This window comes from Dasypus novemcinctus, chromosome 12, assembly GCF_030445035.2.
Source record: "Dasypus novemcinctus isolate mDasNov1 chromosome 12, mDasNov1.1.hap2, whole genome shotgun sequence".
NCBI classification, from domain to species: Eukaryota; Metazoa; Chordata; class Mammalia; order Cingulata; family Dasypodidae; genus Dasypus; species Dasypus novemcinctus.
In genome coordinates, this window is record NC_080684.1 from 84293629 (window position 1) to 84320517 (window position 26889).

The window sequence follows — 26889 nt, forward strand, 5'->3', positions numbered from 1 at the left end:
ATGGTAGTTTATCCACACAATAAAAGCAAAATTTTAAAAATATTTAAGTATACATCAATTAAGAACTTTAGTATAATCTCTGAAAATAGAGAATCAACAGTGTTTTTTTTTTAAAGATTTATTTATTTCCCCCCTCCCACCCCCCACATTGTCTGCTCTCTGTTTCCATTCCCTGTGTGTTTTTCTGTGTCCACTTGTATTCTCATCAGGCGGCACTGGGGATCTGTGTCTCTTTTTGTTGCGTCATCTTGCTGTGTCAGCTCTCCATGTGTGTGGCACCACTCCTGGGTAGGTTGCAGTTTTGTGCGGGGCAACTCTTCTTGCGCAGGGGCCACTCCTTGTGTGGGGAGCACCCTTTCAGGGGGCATCCCTGTGTGGGCCTGCACTCCTTGCACGCAGCAGCACTGCACATGGGCCAGCTCACCACATGAGCCAGGAGGCCCTTGGACCTCCTGTATAGTAGGTGGACGCTCTACCTGTTGAGCCACATCGCTTTCCACCCAGTGGTTTTTAATATACTTGAGTTACTATCCCCTTTGAGAATCTGGTAAAAGCTAAGGATCCTCTTCTTGGAAAATGCCACAAGCATGTACTCAAAAAAAATGCTCATAATTTCAGAAAGTACACTGTGCTTTGACCCTTTAAAGACTTTTTGCAGACTCTTAGTTCAGAACCCTGGAAATAAGCATTCAAGTTAGGGCTGCAGCAAGTCGACTCAGCAAGGTGACAAAACAAAAAGGGGACAAGCAAAAACGCAGAAGAGTGTGCAGTGAATGGACACAGAGAGCAGACAGCAAGCAAGCCACAAGGCGGGGGGGGGGGGGGCGGGGGGTGGGCGGAATAAATAAAAAGTAAATACAGACACAGAAGAACGCACAGAGAATGGACACAGAGAGCAGACAGCAAGAAAAAAAAGCTGCAAGGGGAGGAGATTAAAAAAAATCAGCATTCAAGTTCAAGACAACAGATACAGCTTTGAAGAAAAAGATAAACTAATGACATTAGTTCAATTTTTTTTCAAATTCTTATGATTTCTGACTCTTTTGCTGTGATCAATGGCATAAATTAAGGCCACAAAAGAATGTTTTCCTCGTAACTCTCAATGGGAATTGAATCTGTAACCTCTGCCCTATTAAGAAAATGATAGAAGTGGACTAGTCATTGCAGAGAGAGTAAAAAAGAGAGTGAGTCTGAGCGAAAGAGAGTGAGTGAGAGAAAAAGGAAGGAAGGCAGAAAAAAACAAGAAGAAAACCATATAATATTCTATGGACTAAGGAAGACAGAAGGCAAAATTGTGGTTTTAGATGTTCGTGAATTTTTAAGTTGTGGGTTTTGAAGTCTACTTTTCATCTCTTACCTAATTTAGATGATTCATATTCATTTAAGTTACAGCAGCCTAAAGGGGTAGCTTGAGAATAATATACTAAGAAAAGTGCTTGCTTTCTGCAGATAGGTCATGCAAGAAATGTTCCTTTTCTGAGGAAAAAACGAAAAACAGTAAGGAATTAACTGTACCAGATCCTTAATGATAGCAACACATTTAATATGTGGTTTTAGCAGCATAATAAATGAATCAGTAGCATACACAAAGACTAACTTGTATTCTCTTTATTTTATTTTATTTATTTATTTCTCTCCCCCCCCCCCCCCCCCCCGCCCCCGGCCCTCATTGTTTGCACTTGCTACCTGTTTGTCTTCTCTTTAGGAGGCACCAGGAACGGAACTCCAGGCCTCTCTTGTGGGATGGAGATCACTAATAACTTGAGCCACATCCAGTCCCCGTATTCTCTTTTAAAGTTAAAAATTTCCTTAATATATTTTAACTATCATTACATTTAAAATGTTTGGAGGCTTTCCTTTCTCTGAAATATAAGTATAGCTGTTGGAGAAAAACACCAGAGAGTTGTTTATATTTACAAATTATTTGTAGTTTCTTGTCTAGAAATATTAGTGCAAAGCTTCTGGATGGTGTTTCTGAAATTCCTTAATTTCTTTTTCTGTTTCAAAGAGATGCTGGAGTTACTATTAATTTCATGAGCCAACTGGTAAAGATACTGAATTGTCATTTCCTTTGGTTTTTCAAACTCCTCATCTGTCAAGTGTTGGCAGAATATAAAACCTAAAAAAAGGAGTAAAATTGGAAAAACAAGTTTAACAAACTTGTTAAATATCTAATTGCTCTTTATTTAAATGTATTTGATAATAAAGTAAAAATAAAATTAAAAATAAAATATTTTTAATAAATAAAATGTGTTTATTATCAAAACCAGCCTTATGATGAATTAATTTTTCTCCCAAATGTAGCAGACAATATTAATTATGCTCATATTTTCTTTGTTTCAGAGTAGTAATACCATTTATCTATAAAGTGCTCTCTACTTCAGCAAAACATTTACATACATTATTTTATTTGATCTGCAAAATAACTCTATGAAGTAGGAGAAACAAGGAACTACTATCCTAGTTTCAAGAGGAATACGCAAACAATTCAAGTGACATGGCTAATAAATCAGAGGCCTGTTTTGAACAAAGAATTTGTCTCCCACTGTAGTGTTTTTTTTACTGCTTTGTGAGCTGTCTTAGCATGTATAATCAGAGGGGCCTCTCCCTGGGCTCATCAACACAGAAGACACCTTAACCTCCATTTCATAGCAAAGCAATTCTCAAAGTAATATTTGAAATCCTGAAGCCAATTAATATCAGGTACTTTGCCTTTCTCCACTATGATGGCCTTCACCTAAACACACTTATGGTGATACCCTGGAATTACACTACCTCTCAAAACTTAAATTCCTATATCCAACTCTCTCTCCATAATCTACTGTCCTATTTGTAGCTAACATTCAATGTGTTCTTACCATGTGCCAAGCTTTTTATACCTTTTCTCATTACAACTTCAGTATCCTAAGGTATAGGTATGTGGGTATTATAATCAGCACTACCTTATTGATAAATAAATAAAAGATTCGGCCACATATCTAGCAAGTGGCTGAGCTAGGATCTGAACCCAGGACTGTCCACTCCCAGGACTTAGGGTCTTTACCACTGTGCTCTAATGAGCATGTGCATAGCTGGGCATTTGAACCACTCTCGCATCGTGTACCCTCCTTTTGCACTCCCTGCTTTCTGCAACACCTAATGAAGTAAAATCCCAGCTCTTAATCAGTGCTCTAATTTGCCATTTTCACTCCAACATTCCAGTAAATAAGTGCTGCTGAGAAAAATCCCCTGTACAAACTGATACCACTCATTTTTGGTCTTCTACTTCGGCTACATCCTCAGAATTATGCCTCAATCAATACATTAATTTGGCTTTCCTGAACTCTGTTTCCCATTTCTTTACCATCGATTTCAAACTTCTTCTCATGTCACCCTGTCACTCCTTTCCCTCACATCACCTCAGGCAATATGGTCTCCTTACATTGTCAAGAAAAATGGGTTCATCCTGAATGATCTGCCTGAATGTCCCACCCTTGGACCTATGTATTTATTTGCATTTACCCACACTGTCATCTTCTTCCTCCAGGTCTAGGCAAATCCTTGATCCTGTGCCCTCCTCCAGGGCCTGGCTCCATAGTTAACTCTTTTTAATTTAATATCCCCTTTCTTCTTATGCCCTCTTCTCAGCAGATACATATGCTATCTCTCCTTTGACCTAGCATTGCCCTGGTTATTGTCCAGTTTCTTTCTTTCCCTTCTCATCATATATCTGCTCTTCATTTCTTTACCAATTCGTCCCTTTCCAACCCACCGCAACCTGCCTTAAACTCCTAAATTATCGCTTGCTAAGTGCCCTCTGACATCCAGGGGCAGTCCTGATCTGCTACATGAAACCTGACTCTCTGAAATGTTGCGTTCCCTTGGCTTTGGGGGCACAACTTCACCCACCTCTTGGCATTTCTTCTCTGTTTCCTCCATAGTTTCTCTTCTTTACCCATCCTTTGACTATTGATATTCCTTAAAGTTTTAACCTCAAATGTCTCATTTTACTACTTTGCACTTTAAATTACCTCAGTTTCCACCCACATGCTGACTCCCAGATACTTTTTTTAGTTCATACCCTTCTGCTAAGCTTCAAAATTGCACATCCATCTGTCCTGCTGAAACTCTTGACCAAGATGTCCCACATGTACAAAAGCCCAAAACAGACCTGATCATCTCCCTAAATATGTTCCTCTTCTATATTTTCCATCTGAATTGGTAGCAGTCACTCCACCTGGAAACTTGAGTGTCCTTGAGTCACCTTTCTCTCTAACCCCTGCTCCAATCAAAGTGTTGTCAGTTTTACTTGCTAAGTATTTCTCAAACCTATTCTCTCCTCTCCATCCCTCTTGCCCCTGCCATAGTACGGGCATACATCATTTCTCATTTTATTCTTGTCGTTGCCTCCTAACTAAAACCCTGCCTTGGTCTCCCAGCCCGGCCAACTCCTCCATAAAGGGTGATCTATCTAAAACACAAACTGAGCTATATCACATTCTTAAAAATCCTTCCAATGCCTCTCAAACTGCCTAATGAGCTACTTGATTGCTAAATGAGACCCTATACAGGAATTGATAGCTAACTATCTCTAGTTTCAATTCCTGCCACCCCTTGGCTATGGTTTCTGGCACTTCCCTATTTTTGTTCACACTGTCCCCTCTGTTTGGAGTTCTCTTCTCCCTCCCCTACCCTCCTTTGGTTTAGCTAACTCCTATTAATTCTCTAAAATGCCTACTAATATTATATCCCCTACAAGCGTAGCCTGATCCCCTCAGACTAGGCCAGGCAACACTCCTCCAGGCTTCTTCTGGCTTAAATATATCCCTGTCATACTTTGAGTGATTTATATGCTTTCCAAAAAGAACTAGAGAAAAACTTGCCCAGGAAATAGTAAAAAATAACTTTAATATAATCAAAATTTTAATATTACATATTTATTGCCTACCTTTGGCTCCATTCCTAACTCACATGATTACAGGAGTTGCTTAATGATAAAGAAGGAACACATCTGAATTTTGTAATACGGCATCTGGATCTTCTCCATGTAGAAGGCTCTTACTAACCAGGTCCAATAAAGTAACCACTGTCTATACAGAAACAAGTACTTGAAAATATTTAATATGAATTTTTTTCCTAATCAGGAGTTCAACTTAGAAAAATCTCTATATTTTAACCGATGCGTAAGGGAAGGGCATTGCAGATGGGAGAACGGAGCTAGAGGTAAAAGAAGGCCTCTGAATTACAGAGTATGAATACTTGAAAAATTTTTAGATACCTTTAAAGTCCTATTTACTACTTTCATGTATTATATCAGAAACTGAATTAACCAATCATTAATGAAATGTTCTCCTAAATAATAAAAATCATTTGTGCTTCCATAATAGTACTGGTCTAAATAACCTTACCTTGTAATTACATGCCATATGTAAATAGCGGCTCTAAAATACCTAAAAACAGTGTTCCCTTAAAATTGGTAGGTTACACCAAAGATGTAATCCCAGATTATGACATTTATCAGGGGAAATAATTACTCAGCTACATCTAGACACTGCAGGCAGGGCAGGCAATCTCAGGAATTTGGCACCCTGTCAGTGGTCCTTATTTTGGAATTTATGCTCCCAGTGTAACAGAGTGAGACTCATTTATAGTTTCCCTACACCTGGCTCTTCTGCCCCTTTTATTTGAACCTCTAATTAGCACTATACTTGTTAAATATATATCCCAGAGACTTTAATCTTTGGTTGGTTCATGTGCCGGTTGAACTCTGAATCTCAGCAGAAGTTGCAACACCGACTTTCCCGTTCATTGGACTCACCCAGGACAACTAACAAGGAGATGATAATGGACAACACCATCCCAAGGAACAGTGTCTACCACTGCAAGCAAGGTATTCCCATCCCTCTGCCCCTTGGGATCTAAGCCCTTCTCAATTAGAAACAGAGTGGGCATCACCATCCCCAAATCCTCACGATTGGGGAATGAACAATGGACTAAAGTAGACTTATTATTATTCTAGCAATGGAAAAATTGTGTCATTAATATAAAGACAGTGGCCATCAGAGGTTCTGAGGGGAGAGGGAGGAATAGGCAACATGGGGCATTTTTGGGGACATTGGAATTGTCCTGCATAACATTGCAGTGATGGATACAGGCCATTATACCTTTTGTCATAACCTTTAAAATTGTATGGGACAGAGTGTAAACCATAATGTAAACTATAGTCCACAGCTAGCAGCAATGTGTTCATCAATTGTAACAAATGTACCACACTAATGAAGGATGTTAACGTGGGAAAGTGTGGGAGGGGAAGGGAGTGGGGCATGTGGGAATCCTCTATTTTTATGTAACATTTTTGTAATTCAAAAATAAAATAAAATAATTCCTCAGCTAAGACTGCTATAGAAAGCAATGGCTACCCAGCCAATGTGGAAATCCATGTCAAGACAGTCCCTTTTCTCTAGTCCTCAGGCTGCCTTTCCATTAGCTTCTATTTGCCCTGATGCATTCCAGTCACATGGAGTTGTCATCATTAATTCATTCTGTTATTCAATGAAAATTTAGTAAATGATTGTTATGTGCCAAGCACTGTTCTAGGTGATGAATAAGCAGATAAAGTTCTTGAACTCATGGGACTTTCATTCTCACAGGAGAGAAGGACGTTTTCTAAAAAATCGGCAAATACATAATTTTAGGTAGTGATAAATGCCATAAAGAAAAATAATGCAGGAGCTAGACTGAAAAAGGTGGGGTCACTGTTTTAGTTAGGGAAGGCTGCTTTCTTCTGAGGGGGGTGACGTTTGATGAGAGGCCTGAACAGGTGTAAAGGATTGAGCCATTGGAAGATTTGGGGAAGAAATGTTGTGGACAGACGGTAGACAGCATAGGCAAAGCCCTGAGGCAGGAACGAGCTAGGCATGTTTGAGAGGTGCTTTCATAAATATCTGCAGCCTAGCTCCGCTGAAACACCTCATCCCCTAATCTCAATTGATCAGTCATCAGAGTCCCTCCTGTCTGCTTCCTGAATCCCCCTGCCTCACTTCCTCTAGCCCAGGTCAACTTCCTTTTCTCCCTTTGTGGCCTGAGCCACAGCTGCTTCTGATAAAGGGGGGCGGGGAGGTATTTGAGAAATGAAAGGTTCCTTTCTAGCTTCTGGGCCATGTGTAGGGAAGACACAGTCACTTACTCTGGGGAGAAGGCATGCTGAAAAAGAAAAAGGTGGACAGGCTAAGTGGTTAGGAGGAGGAGGGGAAAGAAAATGTTCTAAATTCCTGGTTGGAATCAGGGATCCATTTCTGTAGGTAGACCATATATATGAGAATTTTGGTTTAGTGACTGTAGAACTAAACATTTATGTAAACTGGGCCCTAACTTCTATTTATTACATTTTTTAAAATTGGAAAACTAGGCGCAGAGTATTAACAAATACTCTGACTTAACAAATAGGCTTTTGAAGCAGGCTAGTAAGATAGGGAATTAATAGGCGGATCTAGAACCTGGCAGAGCATCTACGTGGACGTCTGTAACCCCCAAGGGCTGGATGACCCCCACCCCTAAGATTCTGCTATCCAGAACAAAGACTTCTTCTGGGAGCAAGGAAAAACCCCAGATGTTCCCTAGGGACTTTATCATTGGGTCCTTACTAGGGGATTGATGGGTGGGGTAATCAATCAAAACAGCAAAGAGCTGGAACCCCTCCCCTGCCATTAGCAAAGGGGTGGAATAATTAATAGTTTATAAAGCAAACTGTGAGGCCTGAGCACACTCTCACCCTGCTCTCTTGCCTCTGGATCTGTTCCTGCTCTCTGTGCCCCGCTCACACCATTTTTCCTCTGCCACGTGGCCATGCAAGTAAACCTGGGGATTTATAATATATAATGGAGAAATGCAGCTTGTAAATCAGCCCTCTTTATCCCTTTCACCCATTTCCTCTCTATCTGGGATGCCTGATCTGTTATTTTCTCTTCCCTCCCTACCTGAATAAATTATTGACCTAACTCACCTGGCATTCTCTTGAAATTCATTTCTGTAGCATAGCCAAAAACCTAGATAAAATCCAGTAACACTTTCAGAACATGCTTTATTCAAAATTCGTAAATTGGGGACTGCCTCTACTATATATACTTACTATCCCCCCTTTCTCTTAAATAATGGAAAAATAAACTGCAGTTAAATTTGACAGGCCTGCTATAAAATTTGAACCAATGTTTCTTTATGATGTGAGGAAAACTTTTAGGCAAAAGGACTGATAGAATTGATTCTTCAGAGTCTTTTGGGGAAATGATACCACCGAAAATGTTTATACTACTCTCTGGTGCTAAAATATAGTACTGAGGCTGAAAAACAATCTATTTTTAAGACGTTTCAAATATATCAAGAAGCTGTCTGCCATTTTACCACTTAATTTCAATATATTAACATCTTACCCACCGTACTGCTACTTCTCTTTTCCAAATCACTGTTATTTCTTGCCCAGATTATGACATCTTCCTAAAAGATTTCTCTAGTTCCATCCTGGATCCCCTACAATCTATTTTCTTTCTTTCTTTCTTGTTTAAACACATTTTTAAATTAAAGTTAGTAGATCACACAGAATATTATATTTAAAAAAACATGAGGTTCCCAAATAATCCACACACCCCCACCCCCAACATTTTTGTAAATTTTATTTTTTTGAAGATACATGCATCACAAAAAATGTTACATTAAAAAAACATAAGAGGTTCCTGTATAGCCCCCACTCCACTTCTCCCACACCTACAACCTATTTTCAATACAAGAGCCTGAGTTACCTTTTTAAAATGTCAGTCAGGTCATGTTACACTCCAATGGTAACCCATTTTATTCAGAGGAGGAGCAAAGTCCTTCCAATGGCTCACGATTTGTGCAACCACGCCCTCCTCTGACCTCATTTCACACCACTCATCCCCTTGCTCACTCTACTTCATGTTTCTTCCCTGTTCCTCAACAAGCAGGCATACATTACCCCAGGGCCTCTTCTCCACCAAGCCATTTTCTCTGCCTGAAACCACTACTCTTAACCCCAAAGTCCCTCAACTGACACTCCTCCTCCTTCCACTCTTCACTCAGGTCTCACTTTCTCTGTAAACTCCAGGTTGACTGTTCTATTTAATACCCAAACTGCCCCTACTCCCACCCTAGTAAACATAAATCCCCCCAGTAACCAGAAATCCTCTCACCCTGTTCAATTTTCCTTTTTCTATTGCATTTATTACCTTCTCTCAAAGTGTATGATTTAATGACTTACTGTGTATATATATTTTTTAACTTTTTAAAATTGAAATATATCACTCATACATAAACATACATAAACAACAAATGTATAATAGTTGTGAACTTACAAAACAAACATAGAACATCAAACAAACATATATAACATCTCACCCTACCACCAAAAACTTGCATTGTTTTTAAACCTTTTTAACTAATGATTAAAGAGCATTGTCAAAATATTACTACTAAACAAAGTATTTTTCTCCTAACCAATTATTATCTTTATATCATTTATATATGAACATACATAAACAATTAAGTGTATAGTAAAAGTTGTGGTTAGTAGTAATAATATAATATTCTTGCATCTATGCAAAAGATGTACTGTGTATATTTTTTATTGTCTGGCTTCCCTGACTTGGATGTAAGCTCCTGTATCTTTTTTTTTTTTTAAGATTTATTTATTTACTTACTTCTCTTCCCTTAACCCCCCCCCCCCACCCTGGTGGTCTGTTCTCTGTGTCTATTCTTTGTCCGCTTCTGTTGTTGTCAGCGGCACAGGAATCTGTTTCTTTTTTTGTTGCGTCATCTTGTTGTGTCAACTCTCCGTGTGTGCTCTCCGTGTGTGCGGTACCACTCCTGGGCAGGCTGCACTTTCTTTGGCGCTGGGTGGCTCTCCTTACGGGGCGCACTCCTTGCACATGGGGCTCCCCTATGTGGGGGCACCCCTGTGTGCCACAGCACTCCTTGTGCACATCAGCACCGCACATGGGCCAGCTCCACACGGGTCAAAGAGGCCCGGGGTTTGAACCTCAGACCTCCCATGTGGTAGATGGACGCCCTAACCACTAGGCCAAGTCTGCCACCCTCATTGTGACTTGTTCACTGATTACTCTAAGTGCTTAGAACAGTGCCGGGCACACAGTAATGTTCAATAAATGGTTTGAAGAAATCAATCAATATACTTGGAAACACCAAAATTGTTTTAAAGCTGCTTCCTCCTCTTTGGTGGGTGAGGATAAGAAACATTCCCTCAAATATTGAACATTATAAGTACTCAGTAAATTACTAATTAAGTGAAGAATTTGTCTTTCTGCTTGATTCAAATAGGTCAGTAATAAATGTGCCTGTGCAAAATGCCTGAGATACCTTGAAGAGCTCAGAGTGATGCTCCAGTAGAAGCCAGTTGTTCTGCCCATACTTTTTAAAAAGGTGTTGATTTGCAAAACTGCTTTGGCAAGAGTTTTCAGGACTACTGTTTTACTATCATACTATAAATAAAAAGATTAACATTAGATTGAAAGTTTTTTAAAGGAAGAAATAGCAGAAAATTGTAATAATACTGTTACTGCAATTTTTCCACCTGTTTTTGTAATTTGTAGGCATTAGGTTCTGATGTAATAACCATAAAAGTAAGTAGTCATCGTAATTCTTCTCTAATTTTGGGTAACAACAATCTTAGATATAGTTTTGTTGCTTCTAGAGCTTCTGTTTTTCTCCTGTTTTCTTTTACATGGGTTACAAAGAAGAAAAAGCATGGGAGGAAATGCAGAGTTATAGTATTTATTTATTAGCCAAAATTAAAATTTCATGATATTGCATTAGGTTTGGGGTTTTTTTTTTTTCACTAAAAATTTTTATTATGAAATATTTCAGGGAAGTGGATGTGGCTCAGGCTCTTGTGTGCCTGCCTACCACATGGGAGGTCCCAGGTTCGATTCCCAGTGCCTCCTAAAGAAGACAAGCAAGACAGTGAGCTGATGTGACTGGCTGGAGCAGGAAACTGACACAAGATGATGACACAATGAGGAGACACAATAAAGAAACACAATGAGAGGCACAATGAGCAGGGAGCAGAGGTGACTCAAGTGACTGGGCACCTCTTTCCCACATGAAGGGTCCTGGGTTCAGCTCCTGATGCCTCCTAAAAAAAAGACAGACACATAGAACAGACAGTGAGTGCAAGTGCAAAACAAAGAAATAAAATTAAATTTAAAAATTCAAACACAAAGAAAATTATTTTATTGGATAATATGCCAATCACCTGTTCGATTACACCCAGCATTATCAAACAGTATTTTACTTTTTAACATGAAGTCATATGGCCTCTTTCATAGCTATAAACAGTGACATGGTATTGTCACTCAAATTTTTAAAATTTTTCTGAGAGATCACCAAATTAGTGTATCAGAAATTAGTATTTCCAGTTATCTCAGTTCTCTAATCTTTGTACTGTATCAAAATGTTCTGTAGAAGGAGCAGATGTAGCTCAGTGGTTGAGTGCCTGCCTCCCATGTATGAGGTCCCAGTTTCAATCCCCGGCACCTCCTTTAAAAAAAGTGAAGAAAGAAAGGAGTGGTTCTCAAAAAAAAAGTTCTGTAGAATGTCCCTGTGATGTACTGTACCTTAGATCTAACGCCCTATAATGCATTAGTTATATTTGATAGTACAATTTACATGCAATTCACATTAGTGAAGTTAAAAAAGACTTGATGAAGTACCTTGACACCATAATGAAAAATAATAAAATGCATCAAAATTTTAATTTCAACTTTGATGTTTTAATATCTTCTCTTTAAGTACCTTAAATAGATCATACCACTGTCTTCTCATCTCCAGGGTTTCTGATGAGAGGTTGGCACTTAACCTTATTGAGGTTTCCTTGTATGTGATGCCATGCTTTTTTCTTGCTGCTTTCAGAGTTCTCTCTTTATCTCTAACATTTGTCATTCTGAATAGTAGATGCCTCAGGGTGGGCCAGTTCGGATTTATTCTGTTTGGGGTGCATTGTCCTTCTTGGATACTGAAATTTGTCTTTCCTAAGGGTTGGAAAGTTCTCACTCATTATTTCCTCAGATATTCTTTCTGCCCCTTTTCAATTCTCTTCTCCTTCTGGGACACCAATAATGTGTATGTTTGTGTGTTTCAAGTTGTCATTCAGTTCCGAGACCTTGTTCCAATCTTTCCATTCTCTTCTCTTTCTATTCTCCTGTCTTTTCCAGTTCAGAAGTTCTGTCCTCAAAATCATTAATTCTGTTTTTCAGCAATTCAAATATGCTGTTATGTACCTATAATGTATTTTTAATCTCATCCATCATATCTTTCATTCCCATAAGCTCTGTTACTTTACTTTGAAGGCTTTCAAATTGTTCTTTAGGCATATCCAGTGTCTTCTTAAAATCCTTTATCTCTTTAGTCATATTCTCCTTTAATTCTTTGAACTGGTTTAGGAGAATTGTATGATTATCACTGATTATCTTAAAACCTGTACCTCTTTAGGATATTTGGTTTGTTTCTCTGGCTGGACCATCTTTTCCTGTTTACTAGTATGGCTTGTAATTTTTTGCTGATGTCTAGGCATCTGAATATGTTTATGAATTTACTCATTGTCAATTTCTCTCTGTTGCCTAGGGTATATGTGTTTTACATCTCTTCTTTGATTTTTGGTTCAATTTATTCTAAGTCTTTAAAATCGCCCAGCTTAAGTTATAAAAATCAGGCCAAGGACTCCCTAATGTGGCACAGATTTTTCTCCCAGGGGGCTGAGACCTGAAAGCATTTTCTCCATGTACTTTCCTGACAGACCAGCAGATGGCACCTGTCAGTGAACCTTGTCAGCAAACCACTTTAGTTGTTTCTGGCCTCCACCTCCTGGGCCTTGTGCAGCACTGTCTTTAAACATACATAAACAATAAGTGTATAATAATGGCTGTGAACTTACAAAACAAACATATATAACATCATGCAGGACTCTCATAACTCACCCTACCACCAATAACTTGCAATGTTATTAAACCTTCTTAACTAATGATTAAAGAGCATGGTCAAAATATTACTACTAACCAAAGTATTTTTCCCCCAACCAACCCTATTATTATTATCTTTATAGCATTTATATATGAACATATATAAACAATTAAGTGTATAGTAAAAGTTGTGAACTTACAAAGCAAATATGCATAACATCATACAGGGGTCCCATGCATCAACCCTCCACCAAAACCTTCCGTTACTGTGAGATGTTTGTTACAAATTATGAAAGAAATTGTCAAAATCTTACTACTAATCATAGTCCTTATCTTACATTAGGTGTGTTTTTCCCCCAACCCACCCTATTATTATTTTTTAAATACATTTTTTTATGACAGAAGTTGTAAACTTATGAAACCATCATGCACATATGCAGAATTCACAAACATCGTATCTCCATCAACACTACCACACTGTGGTGGAACATTTGCTACAGATGAGATAATATCATCTGATTGTCCATAGTGTACATTTGGCTTATATTTTCCATACTGTCTCATTATCAACACTGTACATCTTTTGCATAGATGAAAGAATATTACACAGTCCATAGGTCACTCCAGTTGTATTTTTCCCATGCTTCTCCACATTCCCAACACCCTGGAGTAGTGACGTACATTTGCTCTAGCTCACAAAGGACACTCTTGCATCTGTACCATCAACCACAATTCTCATCCACCTCTTGGTTTACTGTGCTATTCAATTCCTAGATTATTCTCTAGCATTCTATCAATTGGCACTTACATCCTTAGACTACCATTTTCAGTCACATTCCTATTTATAAACTAGCTGTTACTCACTATGCTTTACCATCTACTGTATATATTCCACAATTTTACAGTAAAGTTAATTAAAACTTCTTCATACATTAAACATCACTAGTCCATCTCAGTCCTCCTCTTATCTCCTTTAAGAATCCACAACCTCCACCACGTCTTGAAGATATTTTCCTACAGTTACTTCCAGAAGTTTTAAGGTTTTTGCTTTTATTTTTAGGTTTTTGATCCATTTTGAGTTAATTTTTGGATAAGGCGTGAGATTGGGGTCCTCTTTCCTTCTTTCGGCTATGGATAGCCAATTCTTTCAGCACCATTTTTTTAATACACTGTTCTTCCTGAGCTGTGTGGGTTTGACAGGCTAGTCAATAATCACTTGACCATATATGTGAGTGTTTGTTTCTGAACAATTGTGTTCGATTGGTCTATGTGTCTGTCTTTATGCCAGTACCATGCTGTTTTTACCACTATAGCTAGGCAATATGATTTAAAGTCTGGAGATGAGGGTTTGCTTTTCCTTTTTATGATATTCCTGGCTATTAAGGACCCCTGACCCTTCCAAATAAATTTGATGATCATGTTTTCAATTTTTTTTTTAAATGTTGGTGGAATTTTTATCAGGATTGCTTTGAATCTGTATATCAATTTGAGTAGAATTGACATCTTAATAATATTTAGTTTCCCAATCCATGAGCATGGAATGTTCTTCCTGTTATTTAGGCCTTTTTAAAATTTCTTTTAACATTGAGTTGGAGTTTTCTGAATACAAGTGCTTTACATCACTGGTTCTGTTTATTCCTGTCTATTTGAGTTTTATCTGTCATATTTAATTTTCACCACTCTTTTTATACTTTTAGTTACTTTTATCAATATAATCTTCATTTCTAGACTCTCTTCCAAGCCTCTCTCCCCTGTCTTTTCTTATGAGGCTCTAGCCCACCCTTTAGTATTTCCTGAAAATCTGGTCTCTTGCTTAGAAATTCTCTCAGTTTCAGTTTACCTGTGAATATTCTAATCTCGCCCTCATTTTTGAAAGACAATCTTGCTGGATATAAGATTCTTGGCTGGAAGTTTTTCTCTTGTAGTATCTTAAATATATCAGACCACTGTCTTCTTGCCTCCATGGTTTCTGGTGAGAAATCAGCACTTAATCTTATTGGGTATTCCTTATATGTTATACATTGCTTTTCTCTTACTGTTCTCAGAATTCTTTCTTTGTCTTTGGCATTTGACATTCTGATGAGTATGTGTTTCAGAGTTGGTCTATTTAGATCTTTTCAGATGGGAGTACATTGTGCTTCTTGGACATGGATATCTACGTCCTTCAATAGGGTTGGGAAATTTTCTACCATTATTTCTTCAAATATTGCTTATGCCCCTTTTCCCCTCTCTTCTCCTTCTGGGATATTTAGTTCCCTGAGACATAGTTCAATTTTTTCCATTTTTTTCTCCATCTCTTCTTTTGTATGTTCATGTTCAGAAGCCATTTCTCCAAGTTCACTAATCCTTTCTTCTGCCTCCTCAAATCTGCTATTATATGATTCCAATGTTTTTTAATTTTTTTTACTTTTTTTATTTTTTATTTCTCTCCCCTCCCCCCCTCCCCATTGTCTGCTCTCTTTGTCCATTTGCTGTGTGGGTTCTTCTGTGTCCACTTGCATTCTTGTCAGCGGCACTGGGAATCTGTGTCTCTTTTTGTTGCCTCATCTTGCTGCATCAGCTCTCTGTGTGTGTGGTGCCACACCTAGGCAGGCTGTGCTTTTTTTGTACAGGGCAGCTCTCCTTATGGGGTATGGGGCTCCTCTATACGGGGAACACCCCTGTGTGGCACAGCACTCCTTGCTTGTATCAGTACTGTGTGTGGGTCAGCTTACTACATGGGTCAGGAGGCCCTGGGTTTGAATCCTGGACCTCCCATGTGGTAAGCAGATGCTCTAGCAGTTGACCAAATCTGCTTCCCTCTGATGTTTTTTTAATTCATTTACTGCACCTTTCATTCCCATAAGATTTGCTTTTTTTCTATGTATGCTTTCAAATTCTTCTTTGTGCTCATCCAGTGTCTTCTTAATATCCCTAATCTCTGTGGTCATCTCATTGAATTTATTAAGGAGATTTGTTTGAACATCTATGATTAGTTGTCTCAACTCCTTTATGTCATCTGGAAGCTTATCTTGTTCCTTTAATTGGGCCATAGCTTCCTGTTTCTTGGTGTGGATTATAATTTTTTGTTAGTGTCTTGGCATCTCGGTTACTAGACTATTTATTCTGGGTGCAGTTTTTCTCTTTAGTTTAGGGCTTCCTGTGTTTTCTACCTTGCTAGTTGTGGAGTAGGAGCCAAGGTTATAATTGGTGCTATAAGCTGTGGAGATTCAAGCTGCCCTCACTGTGCCAGGGACCAATGAAGCATCTCCCAATTTTCTTCTTTGCCAGGGGTATGGACAGAGTCACAGCTGTGTGGAATAATCCAAGTCATGCAGGCCTAGACTATAGTTGCCCAGAGACACTGATGAAGCTTCACGCCCCTTTCTCCCCTGCCTGGGGTGGGGATGGAGCTGCAGGTATGGGTAGGAATCTGTGCAGTGAGGGTCCAAGATGACTGCAGTTGCCCCAGTAGATTTCTGATTTTCAGTCTATGCCAGTCAAAGATACCTAAAGTTACCTGGATAGGCTGGTACAGGTCGCGCCAGCCTCCTCCCTGCCAGAGGCAGGGCTGAAGCCCAGGCCAGGACTACAGTCTGATCTGGGTGAAAAAAACTGGTTCCTACCATCATTGTGATCTTCGGTCAGCCCGGCTTCCCCTCAGGCTTGGGGCAGAGTCAAAATGGCTGCTACCGGCCTCTTTCTGACTTGGGCAGATTCACACTGCAGCTGTTCCCAGAGTTATATCTTAGCCAGTGAGGTCTATCAATCAGTAGCTGAAATCAGCTGCCAACCGTCTCTTCCTCCCCTGTCTTTGGGAAATGGAGCTTCCAATTCCAGTCACAGAACAGCCCCTGGGGTGACTCTTGCCACCAGAGGAGGATAATCACTGGCCTCCACAGCTTGGCTGGTAAATTCCCAGAGAGGCTGGTGCACGTCCCCCAGCTTCCTTCCTGCTGGAGGTGGCCCTGGGTCCTAGGCTAGAGCTGCAATCTGACCTGGATGGAAAGAAGCCAGTCCCCACCAGCATTGTGATTTTTCAGTCCGCCCCGCTTCCCCCTGTGCCAAGCATGGAGTTAGGATGGTGGCTCCTGGCCGCTTTCTAACTTGGACAGGCTCAAACTTTAGCTGTTTTCAGAATTATACTTTAGCCTGCTGAATTTACTCATCAGTAGGTGAAGTTGGTTCCCAACCATCTCTTTCTCCCCCGTTTCTGGGAAGTGGAGCTTTCAATTCCAGCCGCAGAAAAGCTCCTGAAGTGGCTTGTGCCTCCAGTGGAGGATGGGCACTGGCCTCCGGGGCATGGAACGCTCTACTTAGGAGTCTTCTCTGCAGACGGGTAGTCTCCTCCTTCCATTCCTTCAAGGATGCTGCAGGATGCTCTTCTGGCCTCCTGGAGTCCCCAAATAGGTGCTTCAGCTAGCTCCAGAGAGCTCTGGTGTCCACCAACTGCCCTGTAGCAGGAGCTGACTCTAGGAGCTCCTTACTCCACTGCTATCTTGATGGTTCTCCATTGTTTTTGTGAGAGAGTTGAGCTCTGCCTGCATATTCAATGTTGTCTTCCCAGAATTCTGAATGTCTTCTTTTGAAGAAAATTAAAGTTTAAAATCCTTTCATAATGAGAAGTTCAATAATTCCTGAATGGATATCAAATACTCATCATTCAATGGGCAATCTTTCTCTTGTTTATAATATTTTACAATGACATTAAAGAGTATCTTCTTCTGAGTATTCAATTTTGCCACTTCATTTCTGTTTTGCACTAATTGCTAACTGTGAGTATTAATTGACCACGGAATGGTCCATACATTCAATTGCTGCATTAAGCCAGTGATCAATCCTGGAGGGAGAATGCAGAACAAATAAATCAATGGTTAGCATTTCTATGTAACTACATAAAGCACTGTTGAAAAAGCATTAAAACAAATGAACAAACAAGCAAAAACTGCTTATATATAACCAAAGTAGAAACTATTGTCTGAGAGAATAACTTCAACAAATTTTGCTGGATGAGTGAAAAATTTAGTGGCAGAAAAGGGCTCTTTTCCTCACCAAATACTATCACACGTTTAGACACCTTGAATTTCAAGGAGTTAAAATATTTTTGGCTACCTTTCGTTATTTATTTCTAATTTTGTTAGATCCTATTTAAAGGAGTTGATCTGTACAGTTCTCCATTAATGGTCCCCCTCCCTTTTCCCTACTCCAATAATTTAGATGCATATAATTCTATTAGTTGAAGATAAGGTACAAAATATTTCTTCAACAAAGATGTACTGTTTATCCCACCACACATTGTTTCCTCTTCCTTATCTTCCAACTCCTGTAAGATATGAAATTTAGTATACTTTCACTATCCCCTCCTCCAGTGACTCCACTCCTTTGAAAGGCTTTTACTTCTCCTCTGCATCTGCGGCTCTCTCAACCCCCAGGTTCTGTTGAGATAAGTTAGTATTTACCATAATTTCTCCGAATAGCATGTCCCTTCTGTTTCAAGTTCTTATTTAGCACTTTCATTTTCCACATTCCCAGAAAGTCTTACCTGGCATTAATCTCTCTCGTTGTACAGAAAGAAAGAAGAAAAAACCTAAGAGCAAAAATCAAAGTTCGTTGCTCATCACTGTCTTCCCTCCTCCTTTTTCCTCATCTCCAGGTTTAGTTGTTTCTGTGTAGTCTGATTCAAATCTTTCCTCAAATACTTTCTTTGGATGGGTTCCTGAGTGATATATCCTATGAATTCTTAGTAATCCTCAAATATCTTCTTTTTCCTTCCCTCCCTCACTCCTCTTTCTTGTATTTTTTCCCCCTGACAGGTAAATGTTACACCATGCCTAACAAGAGGATCTTCAGGTTTAAGTTCGATTTTCCCATAGTAGTGTGTGTGATTCGACTATCTTCTAGATCTTAGAAGACCAATGACAGTATGATTGGTTTTCTCTTGTTCTTTCCATTTGGAAGTTTGGAAAGGTAGGCTGGCCTGCAGAGGAACCTAAAGAAAACCTCTCTGTTTTTTGGCCTCCTTGTAGTCTTCCCCTGCCTCAAGGACTGGGAAGACTCAGCCCTTTGTTTAGGTCCACTCTTGGCCTATTGTGAATTAGGGAAGCCTGTAAGGTACAAGCAGGACCAGAGTTGACTAGTGGTCCACAGTCTGTGATCATGCACCTAGCTCATCATAGTATGAAGCTTTTTGGTCCTTATCCTTGGAATCTGATGCTCTTTTCTTGTTTGGCACCCATGGGAAGAAGCATGACATAAGTTCTTTCTACTGGAATCCCAACAGAACCCAAGGTCTCATACCTGTAGTTCCCACCATCTAGTTTGTTAAAGCAATAGATAACTTGCAGTTGCGAGTGAGTTAGTCATTTAAGCTATAGGATTCCTCCAAACCTCTTCTCCCCAGTGAAGGTGATTTTATAATAGGGCTTATCTAATTGAACTGTAATGTTTTGTTTACATATATCTCCCCAGCTAGATTATGGTTTCTTTCAGGACTGCAATAAAAAACTGGAGAAAATATGATGGTTATGTTATTTTAAGGTTATAAAACAGAAGTGAAGACAAGCAGGGCTGGTGCAAGAGAGGACAATTGACAAATAAATGAATTCATCTGAATGAAATCTCTTTGATTTCAAGGGATTTCACAGGTCATAACTGATGACTGTGTTAGGTCAAATGAAAATTCACAGTGATTAATTTATAAAACAGAAATAGTCTCGCTCCTTCTCTCTCTCTCTCTATGTATGTATGTATGTATGTATGTATATTCTCACACCTTAAAATGCCAAGGACAAAATATATGAAAGAACTTGTAGTTATAAATTATTTGACAATAAAAATGGTCACTTACTGAGGTAGACATAAGTTTGGAATAACCTCTCTGTCTAGACAAATGTTTGAAATAACAATAACAAGATCTTCTATACTTAACTGAAGATTTTTTGTTTTAATTGGAGTCTCCAAAGTATTTTCCAAGAATGGAGTATGAAACAATTGAAGAATATGTAACAATTTTTGGTGTTTCCAAACATCTTCCACAGCTTAGAAAGAAATTTAATGCAATTATAAACTGATAAATAGCATACACACATTTAATCAATATTTAGAAAATCCATGTTAAGTAATGGATCAATTTAGTGCTAAGATAATTTAAATTTGTTATAGTACAATTTTTCTTTTCAAGATTGACATTTATGTAGACATCAGATTATGAACCATATTGATTTTATTTTCCAGTTATGTTCCTATATACTTTTTTCTTTTAGGAGGTACCAGGGATTGAATCAGGGACCTCATACATGCAAAGCAGTCACTCAACCACTGAGCTACACCCACTTCACTATGTTGATTATAAAGTGATATTACTTAGCTGTTAAGGCCAACAATGGGTTAATTCCAAATGTAAAAAGCTACTGGAGCTACTGGTCATACATATACATTATTTTATACATCTGAGTGAATATGAAAAGATTACAATTATTTATCTATTCTATACCTCACAGAGAATTGCAGTCTATTGTTTTTTAAATTAAAATACAGTACTAGGTGATTCTCAACTTGGGTTTCTGATCATTTCTGTTAAGACTTAATTAGATTTTTCATAATCCTAACCATCAGATCATAATTAATGTTTTGTTTTTCCTTTCAATATGAAACAAAATTATGAAAGCAACAGCTACAGTAAATCTACTGCAGTACTTCCAAGCAGGTAGCATATAAACTAAGTTTGGCCTATAGCCATTGTTTGGTTATAAAGTATTTTGAAAAAAAAAAAGTAAAAATGGGGAGATTTCATGTAAAATTCTAGGTTTCATAAAAACATGTGATCTTAGAAAAACAACAGAAAGTTCTCCCAACACTGGGCCTAAGTTAAAGTCTGACAGAGATCTCCTATGATGCATTAGTGGTCACCCCTTTTGGATTAGAATGTCATTTCTAGTGTGCCACAAACCCCACCATTCCCCTATTGTACCCTAAACAGTCAAGCTGAGTATCAGCTGCCATTTCTTGGTATTGTCCTATTGTTTCTGCTACAGTAAAAATAAATTTTTTCTGTACTTATATTTCTGTAATATGTGGAAAAAGTAGAAATAGCCTAAGAGGGCCATATATTTCAAGAAAAATGAGAGTGTATGTTTCTTTCTGACATGTTTGATAATTAAATACTCCCTGTCTCGCTGATCTGTTTGCCACTTCTGAATTATTGACCAAAATTAGACTGAATTAATAATCTTTTAGTAAAAACTTGTGATCATAAACTGTATATGATAAATCAGTCCTCATTTGCTCAATACCTATATTTGGGAAGAACAGAACCAGGTGCTGGAAAAAGATAAACAACAAAAGTAGGCCTTAAGTGGCCATACCCAAAGCAAGGAGGCAAGGACAGATAAGGAAGAAATGGTTGAAGGCAAATTTTACCAAGTCACCCAAAATAAATATATTATAAATAAGCTTGAAAGTAGAAGACTCATTTGCAAGAACATCAAGACAGAATATTAATGAAAAAATAACAAAATTAAAGTAAATTTAAAAAAATTTAAAAAACAGAATATTTGGTTATTTCAATGAATCATTCATTCAACAAATATTTATTGAGATCTATTTTGTGCTAGGTACTGCTCTAGGTTCTGGTGATGTATCAGTAACCAAATCATACAAAAATTCTTGCTGTAATGGAGCTTACATTCTAGTGGGGGGAGGCAGACAACAAACAAACAAACAGTGAAATATATAGTATATGAGAGTAAGAAATTCTATGGAGAAAAGGGGAGAAGTAGTGTCAGGGAATGATATTGCAATTTTAAATAATATGGGTGACAGTTATTATTGGGAAGATAATATTTGAGCCAAGTCCTGATAATGGGGGCATGGAGCCTTATGCATATGTAGAACATACTAGCCAAATGTAGACTATAAATAGAATAGCTGGCTCTGTGAAGGGAAATTAAACGCAAGAGATATTGTGGCAACACATCCATCAGCACTGTCAAAGTTTATGAAACATTTCCTACTCAAAGATCATTGAGTGATTGTAGTACAAAGGGGATAGACTCTGCATTTGAAGAGCTTACAATCTGCTCAATGCATATAGGATAGGCTTCATATATATAGGACATATTAATAAAAAAGTAAAACTGAAGAGTTTGGACTTGAGTCATTCATCCACTATATGTCTATACATACCTACCAACCACCAGGTGCTGTGCCATGCAGAGGGGTTTCAATGGTGAACAGGATAAGGACTGGCCCTGTTCAAATAGCTCACATTCTAGTGCAAAATACAGACAAGTAAAGAGACAATTCCATTAAGTGTGGTGAATGTTATGATAAGAGAAATACAGTGTATTCAGTGGGGCTCAAACTTTGTTTTATTAATAACTGAGGAACATTTCCTACAAAGATATTTCTCTAGAAGCCCAGTAAAACAGATTAGTAGAACTTCTCTAGTTGATACCAGCATTCCCCTGAGTCCTTACCCACCAGAGGTGAGGAAGAGGTTGTTTCCTGGACTTTTAAAATTTACCCCTAAAATTTCTAAAACAACATAATCATATTGTAGCAGTTTGATATTTTTTATGAATTTCCAAAATAGATAGTGGATTATGTTTGTGAACTAGTCTGTTCCTTTGGGCATATTAGATTGGACTGGATTCAGAGGTTTCACTTTTACTTGATTAAATAATAATTGAGGCTTTAGGCCACGTCAGTTGGATATTGAGTCCCTGCCCCCTTGGTGGACAGGGACTCACATAGAAAAATGACATGGCAGAGGAGAAGGTTAGAGTTTTGATCCTGGAACCTGGGAAGTAAGCACACAGAGAAGCAGATACGTGAGAAGGCTCTTTAGGCACAGCAAAGGGCCCAGGGAGACAGATGAGCCATTCACCTGACAGTTTAAAGCTGACCTTGTGGAGAGAGCAGAGCAGCTGAGCCCAGAGAGTAATGAGCCCCAGGAGACTTGTCTCTTGTCCCAGGCTGCGGCAGAGATTGGAAGAAGCTGGGACCATGGAGCCTTGGGAGGAAGATGGACCCCCGCAGGCATCGCCCACCATCTTGTATCAACACACGGCAACAGACTCTGGGTGAGAAAGTACCTCTTACGGTACCTTGGGTTGGATTCTTTAGGGCCTTGTGACTATAAGCTTCTATCCCCAGTAAATATCCTCTATAAAAACCAACCGATTTCTGGTATTTTGCATCAGCACCCCTTTGGCTGACTAATACACATTATATTTTTAAAAGCAGTTTTCCTGAGATATAATCATATACATACAAGTGTAAACCAATGCATAATCATATCTTTTTGAAATGATATTAGTCAAGATATCAGTAAGAAAGAAACAATAAAATCTTAAAAACAAATTGTGGCAGAGGTAGTTCATCTTCAAAATTTTTTCTTCAAATGCAAATTTGCAATGAAGCCCATAGTCCTGTAATTGCATTGCTTTACCACTGCTGGTAGAGTTTGGTTTTTTTTTTTTTTTTTTGGAGGTAGGGAGGATTGAATCTGAGACCTCCTAACATGTGAAGCTGGGACTCAACTACTGAGCTACACCCGCTTCCATCACTGGTAGAATTTGTTTTTAAATCAATTTTATTGATACATATTAATAAAGCATACAATTCATCCAAAATGTACAATCAATGGTATTTGTTATAATCACATAGTTGTACATTCATTACTTCAGTCATTAATAAAGCATTTTCATTATTTCAATAATAATAATAAAGCAGACAAATAAACAAGAAAAGTCCTTATCTCTCAATCTCTCTATGCTTCCTCCACTGTATATAGCTGCTGTTTCTGGCTATTCTATCCAGAGTGTATAATCAATGACTTTTAGTATAATCACAATGTTATACATTCATCATCTCAAAAATTTTAGAACAATTTCATTATTCCAAAAAGAAAGACCCCAAACCCCTTAGCATTCCTTCCTCAGACCTACATAAAAACTAATCTCCTTTTATCGTTATAATTGATTTATATTTACATTTTATGTAAATGAAATCATACAAAATATAGTTCTCTGAGCCTGGTCTCCTTCACTTAGTAAAATGTTTTATTTTTGTCTGATATTAGCATTGTGTAGTATTAACTTACATTTGTTCAGCTTCAAGGAAAAATGGTCTTATATGTGCAATTCTACCCATATTCATATTTCACATAATATATTTATATTTCACATAATATACTTAGTTCATAACAGGGCAATCATACAGTATTTTCCCTTTTGTGTCTGGCTTGCTTCACTCAACGTAATATCCTCCAGGTACACCCATGTTGTCATATGTTTCATGACTTCATTGTTTCTTTCTACTGCATAATATTCCATCATGTGTATGCTCCAAATTTCTTTATCCATTTATCAGTTGATGGACACCTGGGCTGTTTCCAACTTTTGGCTATTGTGAATAATATTGCTATGAACATCAGAGTGCTATTGTGAATAATATTGCTATGAACATCAGAGTGCAGTTATCTATTCGTATCACTGTTCTCAGTTCTTCTGGTATATACCTAGCAATGGTATTGCCAGGTCTCATAGCAGGTCTATATTCAACTTCCTTAGGAACTGCCAAACAGTCCTCCACAGTGACTGTACCATTCTACATTCTCACCAACAGTGAATAAGCATTCCTATCTCTCCACATCCTCTCCAATATTTACAGTTTTCTGACTTTTTAATAGCAGCCAGTCTAATAGGTGTGAAATGATATCTCATTGTAGTTTTGATTTACATTTCCCTGATCACTATTGATGTTGAACATTATTTCCTGTTTCTTGCCATTTGTATTTCTTCTTTGGACAGTTGTCATTTCAAGTCTTTTGCACACTTTTTTTTTTTTGTGGGATGTGAAGAAGTTGTTCTTTACCTTTTCCAACACTGTCCTCTTTTTTTTTTTTTTTTAAAGATTTCCTTATTTATTTCTCCCCACTCCCTCCATTGTCTGCTCTTTGTGCCCATTTGTTGTGTGTTCTTCTGTGTCTGCTTGTATTCTCATTGGGTGGCTTTGGGAACTGATCCTGGGACCTTCTGGAGTGGGAGAGAGGTGATAGTTTTCTTGCACCACCTCAACTCCCTGATCTGCTGTGTCACTTAATGTCTTTCCTTTGTATCTCTTATTGTTGTGTCATCTTGCTGCATCAGCTCTCTGTGTGGGCCAGCACTCCTGCACGGGGCATCACTCTACGTGGGCCAGTACTCCACGTGGGCCAGCTTACCACATGGGCCAGCTTGCCTTCACCAGGAGGCCCTGGGTATCGAACCCTGGACCTCTCATTTGGTAGAAGGTAGCCCAGTTACTTGAGACACATCTGCTTCCCTTTTGCCCATTTTTTAATTGGATACTTTGTCTTTTTATAGTTGAGTTATGTGAACTCCTTATATATCATGCATATTAATGCTTATCAGATATGTGATTGACAAATATTTTCTCTCATTGAGTAAGCTGCCTTTTGAACCTTCTGACAAAGTCCTTTGATGTGCAAAAGTGCTGCATTTTGCCATGTTGGTAGAATTTTAAGCTCAGTTCAAGCTAAGTACAATTCTTGATTATTTGGGAATTAGAAGTGACCTTTGGGAAGTAGATGCCTCCACAGAAAGAAGATGAGCACACAACAAACAGACACAGCAAGCACAAACGAGGGGTGGGGGAGAAATTTTTTTTTTAATCTTAAAAAAAAGTGACCATTTTTAAACAATAGAGGAATGTAGGGAGCCACCTGCTGTGAGACCTATCTACAACCTCCCACAACATGGCGGAGTTCACAAATCTGCCCTATCATTTCCTTATTCTTCTCCTCCCTGCTTCTTTGTTCTCCCCCTCCCGCCACTACTCAGGTGACCACAGCAATACGTCGCAGACCCGGTGCGAACTGTCGGCCAATCCCCTCCTTGGACGTCTGCCACCCACAAGACCAGCCTATCACCTATGTACACGTTCCCTTCCCTCACTGTATATCCCCGTGTTTTACCCCCAATAAACGAGACTTGATCAGAATCCTGTCTTGTCTCCATTCTTCTCGTCCCCTGCCCCACTCTGCTTCTTCCCACAGGTCCCTGGACTCACCCCCGCCAGCTCGGGCAGAGGAACACATACTTTCATTTGTTGGCTGAAATTTATGTTGGTATGATGCCATTTACATTCCTGTTACCACATATTTCTTTCCAAATAGAAAGTTGCTTAACATTTTATGATAGCCAGCTAATTATTCAATTTTATAAAACCAGATCATGTCTATATTATTTACTATTTATTAATATGTGTGATGGGGTTATTTTTGTGTTTGAGGATCACAGAAAAATGAGATTTCTGTGGATAACAACAACAACAAAAACTCCGTTCAGGCCTGATTCATTAGAGTTCAGAGGAACTTTCAGATAAACTATAAAACTTTCCCTTTCATTCTTTTTCCTTTCCTCCCATTTCTTTGTTTTCATACACAAATGGAATAACAAATAATTACTCTACAACTTGCTTCTTTAAAAAAAATTACCATATATAGTCAACATCTTTCATATTGGCACATATAACTGTACTTAATTCTTATAGCTGCACAATTGTCCATTATATGGATATTTATAATTTTATTAGTCATCTCTAGTGATAAACACTAGTTGGTTCCAATTTTGGTTCCACAAATTGGTTGGTTCCAATTTTGCCACCACAAATGCTGAAATGAAAATGATGGCTACTTTGTATGGGTATAACCACAGTACAAATCACTAGCAGTGAAATTCCTGAGTCAAATAACTTACACCAATTTACCCATCAAAAGTGTACTAGAGGGAACAGGTGTGGCACAAGTGACTGAGCTCCCACCTCCCACATGGGAGGTTCTGGGTTCAGTTCCCAGTGCCTCCTGAAAAAACAAAAAAGAACAATAGCAAAACAAATGAAAAAAACATCTCAGTGAAGCTGATGTGGCTTCATGGTTGAGCACTGG

General features: G+C 38.5%; 1 protein-coding gene across 1 annotated transcript in view; it reads right to left on the minus strand.

The window, feature by feature from the left end:
- Positions 1 to 1947: 1947 nt before the first annotated feature.
- The window catches only part of DEPDC4 (DEP domain containing 4), a 50541-nt gene continuing 25599 nt past the window's right edge, over positions 1948 to 26889 (minus strand). Inside the window, 11 exon segments of the mRNA XM_058308597.2 lie at positions 1948 to 1988; positions 1991 to 2119; positions 2355 to 2361; positions 5007 to 5069; positions 10363 to 10409; positions 10412 to 10484; positions 10577 to 10721; positions 17560 to 17590; positions 17593 to 17735; positions 17737 to 17778; positions 19786 to 19966. Of these exon segments, the coding sequence (XP_058164580.2) occupies positions 1948 to 1988; positions 1991 to 2119; positions 2355 to 2361; positions 5007 to 5069; positions 10363 to 10409; positions 10412 to 10484; positions 10577 to 10721; positions 17560 to 17590; positions 17593 to 17735; positions 17737 to 17778; positions 19786 to 19966 (902 nt within the window).